Source organism: Mobula birostris, chromosome 30 (assembly GCF_030028105.1).
Source record: "Mobula birostris isolate sMobBir1 chromosome 30, sMobBir1.hap1, whole genome shotgun sequence".
NCBI lineage: Eukaryota > Metazoa > Chordata > Chondrichthyes > Myliobatiformes > Myliobatidae > Mobula > Mobula birostris.
Window position 1 is genome coordinate 2666777 of NC_092399.1, and position 23136 is coordinate 2689912.

The 23136-nt window shown below is 42.5% G+C and overlaps 1 protein-coding gene across 2 annotated transcripts in view; it reads right to left on the reverse strand.

The window, feature by feature from the left end:
* Positions 1-23136, reverse strand: part of LOC140190625 (arf-GAP with SH3 domain, ANK repeat and PH domain-containing protein 2-like) — a 118857-nt gene that overhangs the window by 38502 nt on the left and 57219 nt on the right. For both annotated transcript variants that reach the window (XM_072247345.1, XM_072247344.1), the window contains exons 6-12: positions 15579-15708; positions 13432-13517; positions 8160-8235; positions 7226-7312; positions 5363-5466; positions 4257-4326; positions 983-1070 (exon numbers count right to left, since the gene is read on the reverse strand). In XM_072247345.1, coding sequence (XP_072103446.1) covers positions 983-1070; positions 4257-4326; positions 5363-5466; positions 7226-7312; positions 8160-8235; positions 13432-13517; positions 15579-15708 — 641 coding nt within the window. The remainder of the gene's footprint in view (positions 1-982; positions 1071-4256; positions 4327-5362; positions 5467-7225; positions 7313-8159; positions 8236-13431; positions 13518-15578; positions 15709-23136) is intronic.

Here is a 23136-nt window from a genome sequence, read left to right on the forward strand (position 1 = left end):
CAAGATGGTAGGCGATGGGTGAAAATGGGACGGGGGTGGGGATGAAGCAAAGAGCTGGGAAATTGACTGTTGGAAGAAATAAAGGGCTGGAGAAGGGGGAATTTAATAGGAGAGGACGGAAACCCATGGAAGAAAGGGAAGTGGGAGGAGTACTAGAGGGAGGTGAGGGACAGGTAAGGAGATAAGGTGAAAGAGGGAAAGGGGAATGGGGAATAGTGAGGCGGGAGGCAATTGTCAGAAGTTCAAGAAAGCAGTTGTTCATGCCAGGAAATGTTGAAAGTAATAGAAGTTCTCCACGATGAACAGGGCCAATCAATATTTCTTTTTAGAAAAAGCTATTTATTGATTATTTGGAAGTGAATAAACAGTTGATGTTTTGGGCCGAGTGCGGTGTGCATATGGGGGTAGGATGGGAACCAGCACCATGTGGTCTTGAGATTGGAAGGTGGCAGAATTTAGACAAGGTTGGCCACCTTTGAATTGTCCCGATGAAGGGTCTCAGCCCAAAATGTTGACTGTTTATTCATTTCCCACCTGACCTGCTGAGTTTTCCAGCATTTTGTGTGTGTTACTCTGAATTTTCAGCATCTGCAGAATCTCCTGTATTACTGATTCATTTTCCAGGATCTGGGAATTGATAGGAAGGCCAGCATTTATGACCCAATCCAACATGTCCCCAAGAGTCGTTGTCAGTGAGCTGATGGTTGGAAGACAGCAGTCTGAAATACAGAATTATGAGAGGAAAAGATCGGGAAGCAGGCTTCCCGCCACTTTTGGGAAGAGTGATGGGAGATCTTGTAGCTATAAAAATTACGGAAGGTACGGAGAGAATGGATCCTCGCAGGCTTCCCCTGACCCACCCCCCCCCCCCACCCACTGATCAGAAATATGGTTGCAAAATGCTTTAGGAAATGCCCATGGCTGTGAAAAGCCCAAACTAAATGAAATATCACCATCCATCCATTACAGCAACGAAACTTACGTGCTATTAGATCAAAGCACTTTCTGTCTTCAGTGTTCGGCCTCACCTGGCAGGTCAGCAGGTTGAGCTTAGCAGGAGGTCTGTTGATCTGAGAGAGGTTCACAAAACAAAATGTGAAAAACCAAACAACACTGAACCGAGAAAGCAAAATCATCTCCAACTGTTTCTCCAAGGATGTCCCTTTAGAACAGAGATGAGGAATTCGTTTAGCCAGAGGTTGGTGAATCTGTGGAATTCACTGCCAGAGATGGCTGTGGAGTCCAAGTCATTTGGTATATTTAAAGTGGAGATATGGGAGTGAGTTGGAGGGGGACTGCACAGGGTTGAAATATGCTGCAGAGAGTTGTAAGCTTAGTCAGCTGCATGATGGGAACTGGCCTCCACAGTATCCAGGGCATCTTCAACGAGTGATGCCTCAAAATGGAGGCATCCATCATTAAGGACCTTCATTATCCAGGACGTGTCTTGTTCTCATTGCTACCACCAGAAAGGAGGTACAGAAGCCTGAAGGCACACACTCAACAATTTAGGAACAGCTCATCCCCTCTGCCATCCAATTTCTGAATGGATACTGAACCCATGAACACTACCTCACTACTTTATTATTTCTATTTCTGCACTATTTATTTAAATTAGCTATTTTATATACATACATACACACGCAGTTTGTGTAATTCATGTTTTCTTTCTATAATCATGTATTGCATTGTACTGCTGCCACAAAGACAACACATTTCACGACATATGATGATGCTATTAAACCTGATTCTGATTGTGGTTCTTGATTCGTAAGGATGTCAAGTGTTACGTGGAGAAGACAAGAGCATGGGGTTGAAAGGGAACATTAGTCAGCCACGATGGAGTGGCAGAGAAGACTCGATGGGCCAGGTAGCTTACATCTGCTCCTATATCTTGTGGTCTTTTGGAGCAGAAGCCAGTGCCTTATCCCAGGCTGAACAAATTTCTAAAAGTATAGAAACATCGATATTTCAAACCCAATGCCTTTAGGCCAGGGGTAGGCAACCTTAAGTACAAATGATTTTCTAGCATGCATTATTCATTAACTTGAGGCAAAACATAACTAGATGTATTTAAATCGATAATTCCCATATTTCAAGTTTTTTATGGCATTTATCTGGCCCACTGTCTGCTCATTAATACACGATTCGGCCCACAGAGGCAAAAAGGTTGCCAACCCCTGCTTGAGGCTGAAGGGCAATGTGAAAGAAGTTGGATTATCCATTTGTTTACCCACTGCGTTCTGGGAGAACACGTTCAATCATTCAATGTAATATCAGAGAATGTATACAGTCTATACTACAACCTGAAATTTTTACTCATCACAGACTCCATGAAACAGAGTGCAGTGCACAAATTGGTTGCAGCATGTAGAATGTTCAAAAGTATGGGCAACGAAGTGGCAGGCGGAATACAGTGTCGGGAAGTGTATGGCCGTGCACTCTGGTAGAAGGAACAGAAGTGTAGACCATTTCCTAAATGGCAGAAAATTCAAAACTCTGAGTTGCAAAGGGACTTGGGAGTCCTCATGCAAGATTCCCTAAAGGTTAATTTGCACATTAAATTGGTGTGAGGAAGGCAAATGTAATGTTAGCATGCATTTTGAGAGGACTAGAATATAAAAGCAAGGATGTCATGCTGAGGCTTTATAAGGCATTGTTGACAACTTGCTTGGAGTATTGTGAGCAACTTTGGGCCTCTTTTCTAAGAATCGATGTGCTGACATTGGAGAAGGTTCAGAGAAGGTTCATTGGAATGAAAGGGTTGTCATATGAGGAGTGCTTGATGGCTCTGGGTCTGTACTCACTGAAATTTAGAAGAATGAGGGGGAGATATCATTGACACTTATCAAATGTTGAAGACCTTGATAGAGTGGACATGGCGAGAATGTTTCCAATGGTGTAGGCGTCTAAGACGAGAGGGCACAGCCTCAGAATAGAGTGTTGTTCATTTAGAACAGAAATGAGGAAGAATTTCTTTAGCCAAATGGTGGTGAATCTGTGGAATTCATTGTCACAGACAGCTGTGGAGGCCAAGTAATTGAGTATATTTAAAGGTTTATTAATAAAATATATTTATATTTAAAGGTTCATAAGTGCTTGATTAGTGTGGGCATGAAAGGTTGGGGGAGAAGGCAGGAGATTGGGATTGAGAAGGAAATGGATCAGCCATGACAAAATAGTGGAGCGGACACGATGGGCCAATTGGTCTAATTCTGTTCCTCTCTCTTACGGTCTTACATGATTGGCTGAATTTGTGAAAGATGCTGTAGTGGATTGCACTAGGTCTACTGGAGTTACAGTCAGTCCCCCCAATCAGTACATTCCTCACCACACCAATGGGATGTCTTATGAATACCCAAAACCAGGACCACTCCCCATATGAGGACACTTTGAAGCCCAACTTTCTCATCCACTTCTCCTCCTTCTCCTCACCCACCAACTGATTCTCAATGTAGCCCTATTCCACCAGTCAGATCATCAAATGATCAGATTGGGCAAAGATGCCACTTGGCAGATTTTTAATTTCTGTTTTTGGGGATACCTTGTCAATAGCAAAGGAATATCTACATCTTGGCCAACTGGCCCTCCTTTAGATCTACTTGAACTACTTAATACATTACAACCATGCACCAGTCCACCTCCATTCCACATGACCAGAAATGGCGAACTGCTGGATTAACATTTTGATATCGGGAGCAAAGGAACCAGAACCCTGCACTGTCTCCAAAGCATAAAGATCAACGACCAACACAGTCCGAGACTTGCTGGGGGAAGCTCACAATTGTCACTTTGCTTTTGTTGCCAGCATAGTATGCCCACAACCTACAAACCCTAACCCTACGCCTTTGGAATGTGGGAGGAAACCAGAGCAGTGGCAGGAATTGAACTCCAACCTGAGATCACTGATGCTCTAAAGCATTACACAAGCTGCTACGCTACCAGTTCAGGGCATCGGAGTTTGGAGCTCCACTCCAACATCATCTGTACAGAGTCTGTACATCTTCCCCCTCGGAATGCATGGGTTTTTCCCGAGTGCTCTGGTTTCCTCCCACAGTCCAGAGTCACACCAGTTGATAGAATAATTGCCGATCGTAAATTGTGCTGTGAATAGTGAGGGTTAAAACGGGGTTCGCTGGGCAGCATGGCTCGACGGGCGGAAGTGTCTATTCTGCGCTGTATTTCGATAAATAAATAAACATAATGCTCATGTGAAGAGGCATACAACACCAAATAGCAACATCGGTTTTACTCACAGTACTGTGCGATATAGTAAGGTAGCCATATTTAACGCCACACTTCCTCTTCTGCCACACTCTTCGGATCCTGACAGTTGAAAAAAGACAGAAACAACCTTTGTACCAGACACATGAGAGGTTCAAGCCAGGTGAGGACAGACCATTTACCATTGGATGGTAGCTTTACAGGAAGCTTGTAACTGTATCAGCATCATCGTTATGTGCCGTGACGTATGACGCGAGTGATCATGGTCTTTCCATGACCATGATTATTCTTGGCAAATTTTTCTACAGAAGTGGTTTGCCATTGCCTTCTTCTGGGCAGGGTCTTTACAAGATGTGATACCCCAGCCATTATCAATACTCTTCAGAGGTTGTCTGCCTGGTATCAGTGATTGCATAACCAGGACTTGTGAAACCAGCTACTACATCACCTCGGGTAACTGTGCCCATGCCCTTAGAGCAAGCTAATTAATTCAGTCCACTGCCTTTTTCACTTTATATCCACTTCCAAATATTTTTTCAACTTCTTATTGAAATTTATTATTCTGTCCTCTGACACTGGAGTTTCACAGTGTATTCCAAACCAAAACTAGTGTCTCTTCATTCTTGCTTCCTCTGTCACAGATGACAGAAGTTTCCCTTGGGTTACAGACCTTCCTGCTGGTGCTAAATAGTTTCACCTTATTTACTCTACCAAATCTGTTGTGTATTTAATATTTCAGTAATATTGGAGTAATCTTGTAAATATATTGCTGATTAAGCATCCTTGTTCTTTTAAATAACTCATTACAGGTTATATGTAAAAATATACAAATTGCATAGGTCATCCTGCTACCACAAGATACATGCATTTAAAGTAAACACAGAGTCGAAGCCACATTTCGGACTCCCGTGTCTTGATTTGAATTAGTTTAAAGTTTTGAAGTTACAAAACGTATCAAAATCTCTTCATGAAGTTAAGTAATATTTTAATCAATTTCCCCCTTAAACTTTTCTATTCTGAGAAGTAAACTGAATGAATAATGAAGAGCAGAGGATGTGTTTTGTTTGTTTCCTGGAGATTAATGGAACTGTTTGAGTCTCTCAAAATGGAATCTTCTTAAACTCTTCCCATTTCTCACCCATCACTCTTCTTGTACAGGAAGCCAGACTTTTCTGTTCCATACATACGGTTTCCTGGAAGAGGGTGTATGCTGTAGCCAGAGTTTTTCCGATTCAAACATTCCTTAAGACAAAAATGCAGAAACCACATGTTTTTCAAGGAATATTGGAAACCAAACTGAGCATCAACCCAACTGATCACTAGCTCACTAATGGAATGATAAAGAAGTTTGTGTAACGTTAATGAGAATTAAATGGATACACACAAATATTCCCAACTTTACATAACTGTAAAAAGGTTGGAGATGACAAAAAGGCTCCAGATAAACTTTAAAGTCTCTTCTGATTAATCACAGGATGGCTCAGGCTACTGAGCTCAATTACACCTTCCATCCAAAAATTACAGATTTTCTATCTTTCTCTGCCACCAACACCATATTCCAACACTTCACTACAGTTACAATTTCCTCCAATGGAACATGCATTATACATTAGATAAATCAAATCTTGTACAGGTGGGGTTGGGGTACTTTCTCCAATATCTAAGTACCTGAAATTCCAAAATCACTCCCTTCCATATCCATCAGAAAATCCACACCTGTACTGTTGACTCCCTCATCATCATGGGCCAGATCAGCACTCAACACTAAACCAACAAGAGGTTCAATTATGAAGATTGTTTCACTCACCTCTACCTCCAACTCATAACATCTCAACCCACAGCACCCAACTCACTCCACCATGCCAGGCTCCTCCTTAGTGCTCTTTTGAACAGCGCCCATTCTCTACACTCCTTAGGCTTCATCAAAGGTGTTGCATCATCTATCCTATACAGACTTTCAATTGCCATCACCATTTGCTTGTTGGTCCTTATTGACTACAGGTACCTTAATGTTCCATGTGATCTTGTTATCCTGATGGCATGAGCATTAACTTTTCCTTCCAGTATCCTTTGACCTTTTTTTCCTTTTCCCCGCCCCCTTCCTCCTTCTATTCAACACTCTGGCCTCTTCTCCTCACCTGCATATCATCTTCCCTTGGTGCTCCTCCTCCTCCCCTTTCTCCTATGGTCCACTCTCCTCTATCAGATTCCATCTTCTCCAGCCCTTTACCTTTCCCACCCACATGGCTTCACCTACCACCTTCTACCTTGATGCCTTACCCCTCTCCCCACCTTTTTATTCTGACATCTTCCCCCTTTTGCAGTCCTGAAGAAGTATCTTGGCTTGAAACGTTGACTGTTTATTCATTTCCATAGATGCTGAGTTCCTCCCATATCTTGTGTGTTGCCCTTGTTTTAAATGTTGTAATCTCTGAATGCCAGTTCCTTTATGAACTCCTCCCTCCGCACCCATAAACCACCTCCAGCCAGTCAAGTATCGCACGAAGCAGTTCAACAAAAACCTGGAGATGCTCAGGTCAGGGATCTTCTGTGCTTACAGAACCAAAGTTGATATTTGAGCTCAGCAAGCTTCTCAATTCAGATGGTTTGTTTGGCCTACTCTGAATGCATCCCCCAATAACACTGCCCACTGGCCTGAACTCTTCCAGATTTAATTTCAGATTTCGAGCATCTGCAGCATTGAAACAGCACCCAGGGGCTCCCGTGGTGTTTTGAACATCCAGTCCCTACATTGCCACACCTTCCCCACCACCTCCCTTTGCTTTTTTGACGAAACTGTTGGACAATGCCTCCAAATCCCCAACCACCTGTTCTTGCCTCTTCTCCACAGAGTCTTTGGAACTCTCTATTACTCTTCCTCTTCACCCAATAACACCCCTACCCTCCCCCGCCCACCAATGACGTTTTCCCCTCCCATTTCGCATCCAGTGCTAGATTTTCCACAAGACACTGTCAGATGAAGAGCAACCATGGCACCCACCTCTCTGTGATCCACCTGAAGTACCGATCTCAAGGAATCCCTGATCTGCGTCAGTTGTTTCATCTCCTCATCCTGTGTTTGTTTCAGCTTTAGCCCAGCAGGGAGAAAATACTGGTTAGAGTTGGAAGGAACCCACCCATCGAGGATTTCTAACATGCAACAGGTCTATATAAAGTATTTATTCAAGGAAAAACTACAGACGGGCAGCAATCACTGCCCTCATCAATAAGACACGTGCGTTGAATAATCCATTCAGAAAGTAGTCAGGAACTGTTACTACAGCATTATCAGGGAACGTGTACACCATAAAAGTTGAAAATATTTATGTTGTTCAGGGCAGAACATGGGCGCCCCAGCAGCACTATTACAGCTCAGGGCGTCAGAGTTCAGAATTCTATTCTGACGCCATCCGTAAGGAGTTAGTATGTCCTCCCCATGAACGCATGGGTTTCCTCCAGGTACTCCAGTTTCCTCCCACAGTCCAAATATATACTAGGTAGGTTAACTGGATATTGTAAATTGTCCCGTGAGGAGGTTACTTACTGTTCAATCAGGGTTGACAGGGGTTACCAGTGGTGCCAGAAGAGCCTACTCCGTGCTGTACCGCTAAGTAAAGTAGGATTAGAGGTTTAAGCAATGCATCCAAAACGCTGGGGGAGCTCAGCAGGCCAGACAGCATCCACGGAAAAGAGTACAGGTAAAGTTTCGGGCTAAGACCCTTCGAAGTGCCTCGGCCCGAAACATTGACTGCATTCTTTTCCATAGATGCTGCCTGGCCTGCTGAGTTCCTCCAGCATTTTGTGTGTGTATTGCTTGGATTTCCAGCATCTACAGATTTTCTCTTGTTTGTGATAGGATTGGAGGTTTGTTTTTTTTTGCCTTTGGTACCCAAGCCAGAATTGTTTTGAAACATTTCCATCATTCTACAACTCACCGAGTGTACAATCACTGCCAATTTTTCCACAAAGGGAGTCAAGCTCTCAGCTGCCTTGAGGCCATCCTGGAAAAAACTTTAAAACAAAACAGCAAAATAAGCTAAGGAACAATCTTGCATGGCCCACACACAACAGGTGGAGTGGTCAAGTCAAATTAATACATAGGAAATTTCCAGTCATTCTTGTTTTCCGTACTCACACTCAATTATTTTTAATAAATCCATTGAATGGAAGAATACGTGCCACACCACAGAATGAAACAAGATGAATTTCCCCTCTTAGAGCCTCTCCACACAGAAAGACCTTGGTTAGATGTCCCAGAATGTGCTTGCATTCAGGGCTCCAGACCCTGACTATTTAGTTCACTGGGTATCTGCTTGACATATATCCCCCATACATAGGTCTCACCTAAATCTGTATTGAAGAAGCCAGGACTACAATGATACCAGGCCCTTGGCTCAATGGACTGGTCTGAGGCACTTCTTGTGCTGGCATTAACTGCAATTTGAAACAGCTTCTTTTAGGGAATATTAATGACATACTCCATGGTCCAGTCTCTCTCCCAGATTTTAAAGTTAAATTAAAACTACTATCATAGTATATATATGTCACCATGTACTACCATGAAATTCATTTTCTTTCAGTCATTTAAAATATGAATTTATGAAAAAATATACATAAACAAAGATTGACAAACAACCAACGTGCAAAAGACAAACCATGCAAATAAAAACTAAGTAATACCGAGAACACAAGTTGTAGAGTCTTTGAAAGTTTACTCTTATTAGAAACAAGAAAGTGCACTAGAAGGATTCTGGAGAAATAAGGGTAAAAAGGGAAAGAAAGCCCAGTTTCCCAGTTTAGTTAAGAGGGATATGTTTGCCCCTGGATTAAATTACGAGGAGCCTGTTTTTGGAAAATTTCGGAAACATTTTGATTAATACAGTAACTTGCAAAAGGCTCAGGCACATATATATATATATATATAGCCACAGTGCCTAAAAGACTTTTGTATAGTACTGTATTTGTCAACATGGATCGGAGAGAGAGTTTGTAAATCCTGTGGGAGTAAAGGATGTTATGAATAATGAGGGTGGGGCACTGTGGGACAGATGACAGAGGAGTGCCGGATGCAGGGGGGTGGCACGGGTATAGAAGCATCCAGCCCTGAGACACCAGACAAGGTCATTTGATTTCAAACAATTGGCTTATTGATCATTACAGAATGTCTCTCTGGTGATTCCCGCTCCATCCCCTCTCCTTTTCCCGCTTCCCAAACACGATTCTCCTGTCCTTGCCCCTTTCCCCTCTCAGTCCGCAATAAAGACCCATATCAGAATCAAATTTATCATTACTCAAATATATCATGAAATTTGTTTTTTTTTTGTGGCAACAGTATAGTGCAACGCATAAAATTACTACAATACTGTGCAACAGTCTTAGGCACCCTAGCTATATATATGTGCACAGTACTGTATGTCTTCCTTCCAGATGTAGGGAAGCTTTGCCTTTAGGGTTCAATGGCCAAATTACAGAAGTAACTGGAAGACCCTAAGTCACATTTTCTTTATCTTCTTTCATACATTTAATATACAATAATTTCATACGACGCCCACATAACAGGAGGCCTACTAAACCCCTATGGGTCTTCTGTTATACAGTGGGACTCATTGTAGACCCATCCATGATCTGTCCCTTATTGTTGGAACACAAGGAAAATCACGCCACTTCTCTCAGTTACATTCAATCCCACATCAACGTGAAGCTTCCAAGAGCTTCAGTGCATTTCACTCACTAAAATTTCCACACAAATCAAGGCCCACTTTTACAACCTCTGGGGAAAAAAAACACGAGCCTGATCACTGACAGCTCATGGATTCTGGAATCACTTAACATACTCCTCGTCCAATATTTTGTTCCAATGAACGACCGAGTCCAAATATTGAGGGAAGAATCCAATACCAGGTGACAGTACAAGACCTGTTTCATGCTAGCTATCAGAGAACTAACTTCAACTCAACAAGAGAACAGATGGAAATATACTGCTCCTGCTGGAGGCATGAAACAGAAGATGCTGAGGAAATCCAACAGGTCAGGTCAACAAGAGAAGGAAAAGAGGTCCAGATCTTCCAATCAGGCAAAGGAAACTGTTCCAATATCTACCCCAGCCCTTCCCACGAAGACCCACAAGTCACTTGCCAGCTCCTGAATCACAACTCCCTCTCACCTCTTTGTACTGGCTCTCTTTTCTCTCCACACATAATCTCAACCCAAAACATCACTCCCTCCATAGTTGCTGGACCCCTCTAGCAGTTTTTTTTTACTCCAGATCCGAGCATCTGGAGAGTCTTGTGTCCCAGAATATTAACCCAGCTGGCCTAATGTGCTTTCTAGAGCTGAGCATCTCTCTCTCTCTCTCAACACTTGCCTTTGTTTTCTTAACACCTCCATCTCAAAGGGTTGTTTAGCTTCTAGAACAATCCACTGACCCCACAGTTGCTGACTGAATGGAATTTTGACACAATACTTTTGTGAAGTGTTTTAAATTTTGTTCCAAATATTTGTGGAGAAAAGCATAAAGGAGCGGTGGATCTTCCAGTGGTCAACCAGCCTACCAAGGGAACCACTTCCAGAAAATAAAAGATTACATCAGCGAATATACTGCATGCAATTGCAATGAGCAAAAACAGCTCAGTAATACAGGGCTGTTGGGGATAGCAGATCATATGATGAAGTGACCAGGAATAAGTCCAAATAAAGTTAATAACTTTAACCAACAACTTTGAGTGATTTCCAGCATTTACAGACATTCAAAGATGGCGCTGATGAAACACAGCAGCTTCTTGTTAGCAGCAAACAAAACAAACTAAACTACTGACTACTTTATTAATCACACTTTTCCTGCTAAACAATCATTGCAAGCAATAGCCTGTATCTTCCCTTTCAGAGTAGACTTTAGAACTGCCAGTACGACCTGGCATTTTTGTGGTGGGCCAGTTCAGCTCACTGCTCTGCGAGATTTACTCCTCTCTGTGCTAAACTGAGGCTGTGTCTCCAACTCGAGGCTACTGGATTGTCTGCAGTGATGACTGGCTTCGCGGCTGTGGACTCACTTTCGTGAAATTTGGTTGTTTGCTTGAGTTTGTTGTTTGAACAATTTGTTTTCTGCACATTGGGTGTTTGATGGTCTTTTTTGTACAATGGTTTCTTTTGGGTTTCTTTGTGTTTGGCTGCCTGTAAGGAGATGAATCTCAGGGTTGTATAATGTATACATACTTTAATAATAAATTACTTTGAACTTTGCTCCATTTATTCTTCAATTCACTGCAACTTTCATTTATGGAATGCCCACCATGAAGTTCTGCTCCTCTCTCCAAAGAGATTTATAACATCTCTTTTACCTTACACAATGTTGGGGGTTTCTATTTCACTGAATTGCCCTTTTCAGTTGGATGGACACGAGATCACAGGAATGCTTAAACTATCCAGCGTCTCACTTACCACTGCAATCGTCGTATCCTGACGCGCCAATAAAAGGAGGCTTCCTGGCAACTTAAGTTTGATGAGTTAAAAAGGCGTTGATGAATCAGCATATCGGAGGGAGATTGAGAATCTGACTGAAAGATGCCACAGAAACAACCTCTCGCTCAACGTCAGCAAAACCGAAGAGCTGATTATTGACAGCAGGGGGAGGAAACGCGAGGTCCAAGAGACAGTCCACATCAGGAGAATCAGAGATGGAGAGGGTCAATAATTTAAAATTCCACAGCATTATCATTTCAAAGAATTTGTTCTGGGACCAGCATGTAAGTGCCATTACAAAGAGAACACTGCAATGTCTCTACTTTCTTAGAAGTTTGTGAAGATTCAACATGTCACCTAAAACTTTGACAAACTTCTGAAGACGAACTGTGGAGAGTATATTGACTGGTTGCATCACAGTCTGATATGGAAACACCAAAGCAAACAAAATGTAGTGGATACGGCCCAGTCCATCACAGGGTAAAACCCTCCCCACCATTGAGCACATCTACATGGAGCTCTGTTCAGGAAAGCAGCATCCATCATCCAGAAAAAGGTGCAGGATCGTGAGGTCCCATACCACCAGGTTCAGGAACAGTTATTACCCTTCGCTCATCAGGCTCCTGAACCAGAGTGGAGAACTTCACTCGCATCAACACTGAACTATTCCCACAACGTATGGGCTGACTTTCAAGGATTCTGCAACTCTTGTTCTCAATGTTATTTTTTATTTATCTATTATTATTTTGTTTCTCTTTTTGTATTTTCACAATTTGTTGCCTTTTGTACACTGGTTGTCTGTCTGTCTTTGTGCATAGATTTTCATTAGTTCTATTGTGTTTCATTACATGTATTGTGAATGCCCACAAGAAAATGAATCTCAGGGTTGTATATGGTCACATATATGTACTTTGATAATAAAGTTACTTTGAACTTTGAGTGGGCAAAGATATGGTGGATGTTGTACAATGAGGGTAAGTCTGACATCATAAAGGAAAGGCAGAGTATTAATCAAGTGATGATTGATTTGGAAATTCTGATGTACTAAAGGATCTGTGCTATCTTGAACACCAGTAACCAAAAGCAAGCCACAAATGCAGCCAGTAATTAAGGTGGCAAATGGTACGTTGTCCTTCATTTCAAGAGGTTTTGAGACCAGGAGCTGGGATGTCATGCTACAATTATAAAGAGGATCTGGAGTATTCGGGGCCGTTTTGGTCCCTCTACCACACCAGGCAGACCATAAAGGTTCACTAGACTGATTCCCCATCCCTACAATGGCAGGACAGTCATACAAAGAGAGATTAGCTCAATTAAACCTGCAATCACTATCGTTTTGAAGAACATGAAGGGACCTCATTGAAATATACAAAATTCTGTCAGGATAAGACAGGGAAGGTATTTCCCATGTCTGAGCAGTGGTGAAAGGGGCACTGGGGAAAGAACATGTTCTGGAAAGAAGGGTCAGTGTCTCAGAATACAGGTAAATCATTTGGACTGAGGTCAAAAATGTCTTCAAGACAAAGTCAAATGGAAATCCACCCCACATCTATTGTTCAGGCTGGGAGTTCAAATAAAGACCAAGATAGAGATCAAAGTATTTTGTTAGAGAAGGACATGGATAATGTAGAAGCAAGGAAGAAAGACAGAATTAAACTACAGGTTAGGCATGATCTCCAAGAATGGAGGGAGGTTCTCAGGGAACTGAATGGCCATATCCAACTAGAGAATCAACTGAAAATGTCTTACTTCTGTTGAGCATGGAAGTACTTGATGAGGCTTTGGAGTAGGTCAGGACCTTCTCGAATCTTTATTTCGCTCACCTTGAGAAGATACTGTGAAACAAGGAACATACAGTCAGTTCACATTCTCGGGAATGGCACGCACTCTCTTTCTCTCTCGTATCTAATTACAGGAGCTTTTTGAATTAAGTCTAGACAGATAACATGAAGATGCAAAAGACAGTATTTGCCATTTTGCCATACAAAAGATGATTTCTGTCAATTCACTAATAGATAGATAATAAATGCCTCAGTGTTAGGGACATTGGCCTAAAAAGGGACACCCAAGATTGATTTCCTTATCATTCCATTGGATTGGAAATATCTTGCAGACATATTATTGGTGCATTTTTCAGTGCCTGAAAATACCTGCTGTGGATAATCTAGTTCTCAGACTCATGTAGGAGGGCAGGGATCTCTCCTGCCTGACAAACTGTATGCCTATCTTAAGCAGGCCACATCTCTTACATGCCTGGCACCAGAATCTTGAAAAATACAGTATTCTGAGTTCTCATAGGAAGAAATCAGTGGGTGGACAAAGGAAATAATTTAAAAGACGTACTCAAAAACATTTCAACCATGCTTACAGACTCCTAGAAATCCCTGGCCCATGACCAGTCAGAGTTAAAAAGCATTTTAGAATATTGAGGGCATGCATCGCAAATGCACCAAAGCTTTGGGTAAGTGGTCCTACAGGCACAAACTATCCATCCACCCTGGCCATCAGGCACACCTCCTGCTCCATTTGTGGAAAAATCTCACTGGCCAAATCATCCACCTCAGAACCCACAAAACCAGAATGGAAGTCATGCTCAAGCCCAAGAAGTTGCTGAGTGGAGAGAGGGAAATTGACAATTCATCTGGAACCTAATAATACACGAAAAGATCTAAGAAATTCAGCAATCAATGAGTTAATTTCTAGTGCACAATTTCTCTGTTCTGTAGGCAAATGATGCAGTCACTCAATGCTGTACAATTTTGATAGGTTTTCCACAATTTCACAGTGTCTCAAAAGTACTGTGCTGCCAAATGAGTACTTTTGAAAATGTAGTCACTACTGGATTGTAGCAAGTGTCAATTAGCAGATCTCCAGATTATTTCTTTAGGTACTGCTGACTACAGGCAAATATTAGCCAAGAAAATGATCAGCTGCTTATCAAGGACACCTCCAAAAGGACCACAAACCTGTTGTAGGGTTTGGAGGCTTGCACACCTCAATGACCCAGAGAACCATGTTGGCTTGTGTCAGTGCTTTATGCTTTGGCTGTTGGTAGGATCACCCATGCCAAACAGGTCAAAGGATAGAGGCCAGATTAAGACTGGTACACCAGTCCCCTATGTTCAGGGGTTGAGCTCAGGGCCAACAACACAGACAGATCAAAAAAATTGTTATGGAAACAGCAATGCAGAATCCTCCATAGGTATTTGGCCAAGGACAGACAGAGATAGAGGACCTTCATTGCTGCCCTAAACACCACTGGCGTAACGGGCAGTAACCAACTATCATCAGGGAAGACTAGCACTGCAAGAGTTGCCTTTTGAGGAAGATAAACCAAGGTGAGAAGAAGCACTGAAAAAAAAAGCAGTGATAAATCTCTTGGGCCAAACAGCCCATTTCTGTCTCTATTTTATGCAATGAAAGCCAAAATAGAGAAAATATGTGTGTTCTTTTCCTCAGTCATTTGTAACGTGCTGTTTAATAAATGCTTAAATCTGATGCAACTGAGACAGAGTTTGCAAATGTAATGCTTTCTATTAGGGTTACCTAATAGAAAGTTAGCTATTAAGTTATCTATTAAGGTAATAGCATATATGGGCAGTAGTAACAACACAGTAAATACGGTGTACAGGCGACTTACATCTCGAGAATTAAGTATACAAGAACTAACACGATATTCCCAGTGCAGTACTGCGGGAGTGCTGTATTGTTAACAATAAAGCAGTGAAGGATGTACTTTAGTGACTGAGGTGCTTATCATCTTTGGAGTTAAACATACTGTGAAGCAGAGATGTCTGGATATTATAAGTATACAATGTGGAGATATTTTAATTTGACCCCACCCCCTTACAAATTCAGACAGACACAATTTTTAAATGAAATATGCTGCAACTTGCCTCGCACATCTGGAGTTGGAACATCTTTCTCTCTTTCTCCAACTCCTCAGCAATTTCTGCAGGACTTATTTCTGAACGGTTTAGTCCAAACTGCTTGGCCCGGTCTTTCTTCTCCTTTTCAATCTTGTTTCTAACAGTCAAAAACAACACAAGGAGCTCATCCAGTAGCTTGAACAGATTTTGAAGACAAGTACACACACACACACACACACACACAGCTGGACTTGCCTTTACAGTCATTGCAAGACCACCAGGGTTTCTCCTGTGACCTCAATGTGAACAGAACCAAAGAGGTGATCATGGACTTCAGGAATGTGCAGGCAGACCATTCCTCACTGCACATACGCAGCTCCTCCATGTAGAGAGATAGGAGCACCAGGTTTCTGGAAGTGCACATAATGGCCAATCTCATCTGGTCCCTCAACACCACCTCTTTGGTCAAGAAAGCACAGCAGTGTCTCCACTTCCTAAGGAGATTGAGGCTCCCTCCCGCCCCCACCTCTGTAAACATTTTTTGCAGGAGCACCGTCAGAGTGCCCTGAGCATCTGCATTACCATCTAGTACTGGAATTGCAAGGCATCTGACCACAGGTCCCTACAAAGGATTATAAGAACTGCTGAGAATCATCAGAGTCTCTCTTCCACCCATCAGAGATACTTTTCAAGAGAGCTGTGTATGCAGGGCCCTTAGCATTGTCAAGGTTACCTCCTATCCATCCAACAATCTTTTTGACCCCGTACCATTAGGCAGGAGGTACCACAGCAACAGAACAGGATGATAAACAGCTTCGTCCCCCAGTCTACTGAATTCCCTGTTACCACCCAGGTCTCATTATGAACAAAACAACAATTGCATTATATTGTTTACTTTTAAACTCGTGTCGTAAATGCACCCTATTACTTGTGAATTTATTTGTGTAATATTACCGATGTGCTATGAGTGTGAATTATACGTACTCTGGTGTGAACCTTGGTTCAGCAGAACGTCAATAAACTGAACTTGATGTGATGGCCTCAACAACAAACAGCTCCTGACAAACATCAAACTGAGCACAAGGCAGCATAAAGAGGAGAGATCTAAACAAAAAATATCTCTTCACTTTCAGATGCACTTCCACTGAGTGATTTTAATAATCTGGAATGATCTAGAAATGGGAAGGCCAAAGGACGACCAGGTGCTGAGAAGGAATTCAATACTGTGGACATGGGGAAGATGGTTACAGGTAAACACAACCAGGATTTGGGGCCACGAATGAGAGTCACCAATGAATCCAGGAATGTTGAACTCCAAACCAATGCATTTAAGAGAATTCCCAATATACATGAGTGAAACAAGTGGACAAGGTATTAAACCAAGATGAAGAGATGAAGGTGAGAAGACACTCACTGTGTCTAAATTCCAGGAGAGTCCGTCCAGGCTCGATTTTTTATTTATTAAGAGATGCATCACTGAATAGGCCCTTTGAGCCGCACCGTCCAGCAACTCACCGATTTAACCCCAAGCTAATCCCAGGACAATTTACAACAACCAATTAACCTACTAACTGGTGTGCCTTTGGACTGAGGGAGGAAACTGGAGAGCCCGGAGAAAACCCATACATTTCACGGGCAGGACTTACAAACTCCTTATACTGGGGTTGAACCCTAAGCTCTGACGCCCCAAGCTGTGAGAGTATTGCACTGACCACTACTCTACCGTGGTGCCCACCTATTTCATTAATAAACAAAGAATTTGAGAAAACTTCTGCACTTTATCCAACCCTCTCTGCCAGAGAATGAGACTGGCTTTTCAGCTCCAGTAATATTGATGAGGAAAGTACCTGCAGGTAAAATGGAGGAAGGTAAACGCAAAGACAAAAACTTTAAAAAGAAAATCAGAAGAATTGTTAGCAGAAGTATTGCTAGTTAGCATGTATGAAAGTCATGAGCGAATGGAGCTTTTTTTGGCTGAGCAATAACTTGGATAATTCAAATTTATAGGAAGAGCAAGTTTTCTCCTAAAACATACCAATCAAGCTTGGAGATGATGCAAGCAAGAGCTGGCGGTCTAATTAAGAATTAATCATCTGCTTTAGTTGACATCAAAGAACAAGAATCTCCAACACTTTGAGACAAACATATCCCATTCTTGTGAACCTTATAAGGAAAAACTCAAAAAATGAAGACCAGGAACTAGAAAGCGTGATACATTTGCTTTAACCAAACATAGCACAGAAGTGAGAAATGTCAGAGAACTATGACAGAGTTGGATGTAGGAAGAATGTGGAAACTTTTAATGCTAATGACTGGATGACTGGCGGGGGGGGGCGGCTGTGGGGTAGATAGCACAATGGCTTCAGGAGGGGAGAAAAGTATAAGGAGATGTGCAACAGTGAGATAAAAAATAAAGATGCTCTGTTTTCCTTCCTTTACTTATCTCTCAGAATTCCAGTTTTCAACACACACCAATTTAAAGTTTTTCATTTGCCTTAAATGTAGGTCAGAAGGTTTAGGATTTAAATCCCTCCTCGTACTGTTGAATACTTGGTCTAGGGTGCACTACAAGTGAGATATCGAGACAGAACTGCATGATCCATCCCAGCTTCTCACTTCATCCTCCCTCTCCACTCACGTTCCCCTTACCTCTCTGAGTTATTACCTGCCAGCTTGTACTCCTCACTCTCCCCATAACATTTTAATCTGGCTTCTGCCCCCTTCCTTTCCACACTGAATGAACGGTCTTGGCCCAAGACATCAACTACTACCCTCCATAGATGCTGCCTGACCTGCTGAGTTCCTCCAGCGTCTGGTGCGTGTTGCTCTGAATTTCCAGCATCTGATGATCCACTCATGTTTATAATTTACTGCACTATTAGTGTTACTTTATTGCAGTTCAATACTGAGAATAGGAGACCCTCTCTGCCTTCTGAGGCCTCCATCGGTCAGGGTCAACTGTGGATGTTGCGTCCTAACTGTCTAGATATGCAGGCCTTTGCGGTACAATATGTTGCTCATGTACAAAGACCCCACCCTCCATGCATCAGATGAACCCAAAGGATCGGCAGAAACTGACACCAGAGAGGTTGCAGGAGTTGCCAGTCAGCATTGAACTCGATGTAGGACTGCCTCCAGGGTTTTTCCCTCAGGGCTTACTCCCAGTGCCTTCCCCATGAGTGGGTATAACTGCAAGGCAGTGGAGGTTTGAGATCAGAGTCTTCCTTCTCCTAGCTGAGCTGCCAACCACGGCTGACGAGCCCCATCTGCCCAAAGTGACTGGTTCTAAGGTGCCAGTAACCTGCCTTTATCGCTTCTCCTGTCATAGAAACGGTTCCGCCGGGCTTAGTAGCTCAGCCACACGTGACTGTTGAACTTGGTTGTCAGAGGTTGTTTGAGACACATGTCATTGGGCGCACTTAATAGATAGTGGGAGCTTGTTCCCACTATCAGCCCCAGCTATAACAACCTTAAGGTGAACATAAAAGATCCCATGCCAATTATTATTATTATTGCTCTTTGTCTCACTAATTTGCTCTCTTACCTATCCACTACACTCTCTTTAAAAATCACTATATTTTCCTCTCTTTTTGCACCTTGTTTTTTATATTTCTTATTGTAACTTATAGTATTTCTTTACGTATGTGTTGCACTATACTGCTGCCACAAAATCCTGGACTTCCTGTCAGATCACCAGCAGGTGGTAAGAGTGGGCTCCCTCACCTCCATCCCTCTGACTCTCAATAGAGGAGCCCCTCAGCCCTTCCTTTACTCCCTGCATACCCATGACTGTGTCGCCACCCACAGCACTAATCTACTAATTAATTTTGCCGACGACACTACACTGATTGGCCTAATCTCAAACAATAATGAGGTGGCCTACAGGGAAGAAATCATCTCTCTGACACAGTGGTGTCAAGAAAACAATCTCTCCCTCAATGTTGCAAAAACAAAGGAACTGATTCTGGACTACAGGAGGAATGGAGACGGGCTAACCCCTATTGACATCAATGGATCTGGGGTTGGGAGGGTAAACAGCTTCAAGTTCCTTGGCATCCACATCACCGAGGACCTCACGTGGTCTGTACACACCAGCTGTGCGGTGAAAAAGGCACAAAAGAAAATCTTTCACCTCCACTGGTTGAGGAAATTTGGTACGGGCCCCCAAATCCTGAGAACTTTCTACAGAGGCACAATTGAGAGCATCCTGACTGGCTGCATCACTGCCTGGTATGGAAACTGTACTTCCCTCAATCGCAGGACTCTGCAGAGAGTGGAGCGGACAGCCCAGCGCATCTGTAGTTGTGAACTTCCCATGATTCAGGACATTTACAAAGACAGTTGTGGGAAAAGGACCTGAAGGATCATTGGGGACCCGAGTCACCCCAATCACAATCTATTCCAGCTGCTACCATCCGGGAAATGGTACCGCAGCCTGAAAGCCAGGACCAACAGTCTTCGGGACAGCTTCTTCCACCAGGCCATCAGACTGATGAACTCACGCTGATTTGAGTGTAGTTCTATGTTACATTGACTGTTCTATTTATTATAAATTATTAGGAATTACTTTGATTGCACATTGCACATTTAGATGGAGACGTAACGTAAAGATTTTTACTCCTCATGTATGTGAAGGATGTAAAAAAATAAAGGCAATTCAATTCAATTCAACTCACAACATGGGGACCAACCAAGATAGATCTTCCACAGTGGATGATAGGGCACTGAGGAGTGTGGTAGAACAAAGGATCTGGGAATTATAGGTCACTAATTCATTGAAAGTGGTGACATAGATAGAAAGGGTCATTGAGAAAGTTTTTATATATCAAAGTACTGATTACAGGAGATAGGATGCTATGTTGAAGTTGTATACGATATTGGCAAGTCCTAATTCGAAGTAAGGTTGAAAGAGTTCAGAGAAAATTTATAAGGATGTTGTCTGGTCTGGAAGACCTGAGTTATAAGGAAAGATTAAATAGGTTAGGACTTTATTTCTTGCAACATAGAACAGTGAAAGGAGATTTGATAAAGGTATGCAAAATTATGAGGGGTATAAATAAGGTAAATGCAAGCAGACTTTTTCCACTGAGGTTAGGTGGGCCTATAACTAGAGGTCATGGGTTAAGGGTGAAAGGTGAAAAGATTAAGGGGAACATGAGGGGTAACTTCTTCACTGAGAGGGTGGTGAGAGTGTGGAATGAGCTGCCAGCGCAAGTGGTGCATCCAAGCTCAATTTCAATGTTGGAGAAAAGTTTGGATAGGCACATGGATGGCAGGGGCATGAAGGGCCATGTTCCTGGTACAGGTCAATGGGAAGAGGGCAATTGAAATGGTCCAGTACAGACTAGATGGGCTGAAGGGCCTGTTTCTGTGCTGTACTTTTCTATGACTCTATATGTCAGTGATAATAAACTTGATTCTATAAGAAGAGGTAGGGTATTCTACCACTATTTATTCCTCAACTAACATCACTGAAGAAAATAGATTATCTAATTATTGTAATTCAACTTTTCTTGTAACATTTTAGATGCTGTTATTATAGCAGTTAGAGTTGGCTGAAAAGCCTTCATGGTCTCTGGGAAGTTATGCAAGGCACCACACAAATACTGGCTTTGCCTGTTTGCCAGATTATGCTGCTCCTGTCTAATGGATTGGCTTGTCGCCATGTTGGGAACGTCGCACAAATCAAGGAATATAATCCAATAACCCAAAGAAATACCAGAAGAACTGAAATATCAAACCAGCTTTCTTCTTTGCTTTTTCTGAGATAAATATGTTGAGTAGACTCTTTTAAATCAGTTTGAGATATTTAATGACAGTTTTGCAGGGTTCTCAGTTCAGTTAATGTGGCTCTTGATGAGAGGCAGGAAGTTAAAATGGAAAAACAAGGTATTGAATGATTCCAGCTTAAACTGGCAGACTAATTTACAGCACACATTATTACAATAACATCTAACATAGAACACATCCTAAAGATGCGAAATGAGGATGAGGTCTACTAACATCACCTCACAAGCCCAGAACAAAAAGGTGACTCCCCCAGAAAATACCGTCAGAAACCAACAATGGAAATTATTCCCAATGGAATATCCTCAGAAAATGAAGGAAAACTTTATGCTGAAGTATGGAAGGTACACTTCCTTGCCAATAACGGAGGTTATACAAATTGGACATTCCAGTGAAAGAACAGATGAATCGTTGACTCATACAGGATGGTGTTTGCTATATGGGGCTGCTTCTTGTCCCAATTTCAACCCAAGCTCCCTAAAGCTTCCAAAAAAAATTACCGTGAGCATCACAGTAGTGTAGCAGTTAGCAGTTAGGAGGAGGGAGGAGAAGATGGCGGCGTGATGCAGTGCACGCGGCCGTTCCGAATGATATCGTATGTGTTAACTAGGGGCCGTGCACAATCCTGATTTGATGGAGACAGCCGTCAGAAGCACGGACGAACACCTGGAGAAACTTCTGAAATGCCCACTTCGCTGCTGCTGCTACTGTGCGATCAAGAATCTCCGAAGGGGAAGGCCCCAAATCCTCGGCTTTGCTTATTGCCTGTTGCCGGGGCCGGGGTCAAAGCGCTCGGCAGAGATGGTGCTCGGTGCTCGGTGTCGGAGGGCTGGTCAGAGGCTCGGAGCTTTCAGATGGACTCGGAGTCGGACTGTGGTCGGATGCTTCCAGGATGCTGCATCGGCAAGTTTGCGGCACTGGAGGTTCACCGTCCGCGTGAGATGATGGGACTTTCGAGAGACTTTGAGACTTTTACCGTGCCATGGTCTGTTCTTTATCAAATTACGGTATTGCTTTGCACTGTTGTAACTATATGTTACAATTATGTGGTTTTTGTCAGTTTTTCAATGGGTTTGTCATGTGTTTCTGTGATATCATTCTGGAAAAATATTGTATCATTTCCTAATGCATGCATTACTAAATGACAATAAAAGACGACTGCGTGTCCTCATAATCTAATAATCTAATCTAATCTAAACTATTACAGCTCAGGCATTCCGGAGCTCGGCATTCAATTCCGGCGCTGTTCTGTCGGGTGTCTCTGTACGTCCTTCCCGTGGAATGTGCAGGATTTCCACGGGTGCTCCAGTTTACTCCCACAGTCCAAAGATGTACCGGGTAGGTTCATTAGTCATTGTAAATTGTCCCGTGATTATGTTAGGGTTAATCGGGATCCCTGGGGCAGCACAGTTGGAGGGGTTAATTCTCTATAGATAGATAGACAGATAGACAATGATGTGAATTTATTCCACAGATGGAAATTAGAGTCTCAAGTTTTCTAATTATAGTTCCTTTACAAAACCAACCAATGCACAAACTAGCAATTCCACCTCATAAGAAACTGGTCCTATCACAGGCAGATACTTGCTCGGCATTTCATCAAACCACTTCAAATCATGCAGTTCACACAGAAAACTCTTAAAGTAATTTCAGTGAAATTGTCCACATGAGAGTCAGCTTGCTATTTGACATTGCTGAGAATGAATAACCAGCTTAAGCTAATGTCAGAGGAACCCCTGAGAGTGCAGAGGAAGTCTATTACTATACTAAATAGGAATGATTTTTTAGTTATACGGAA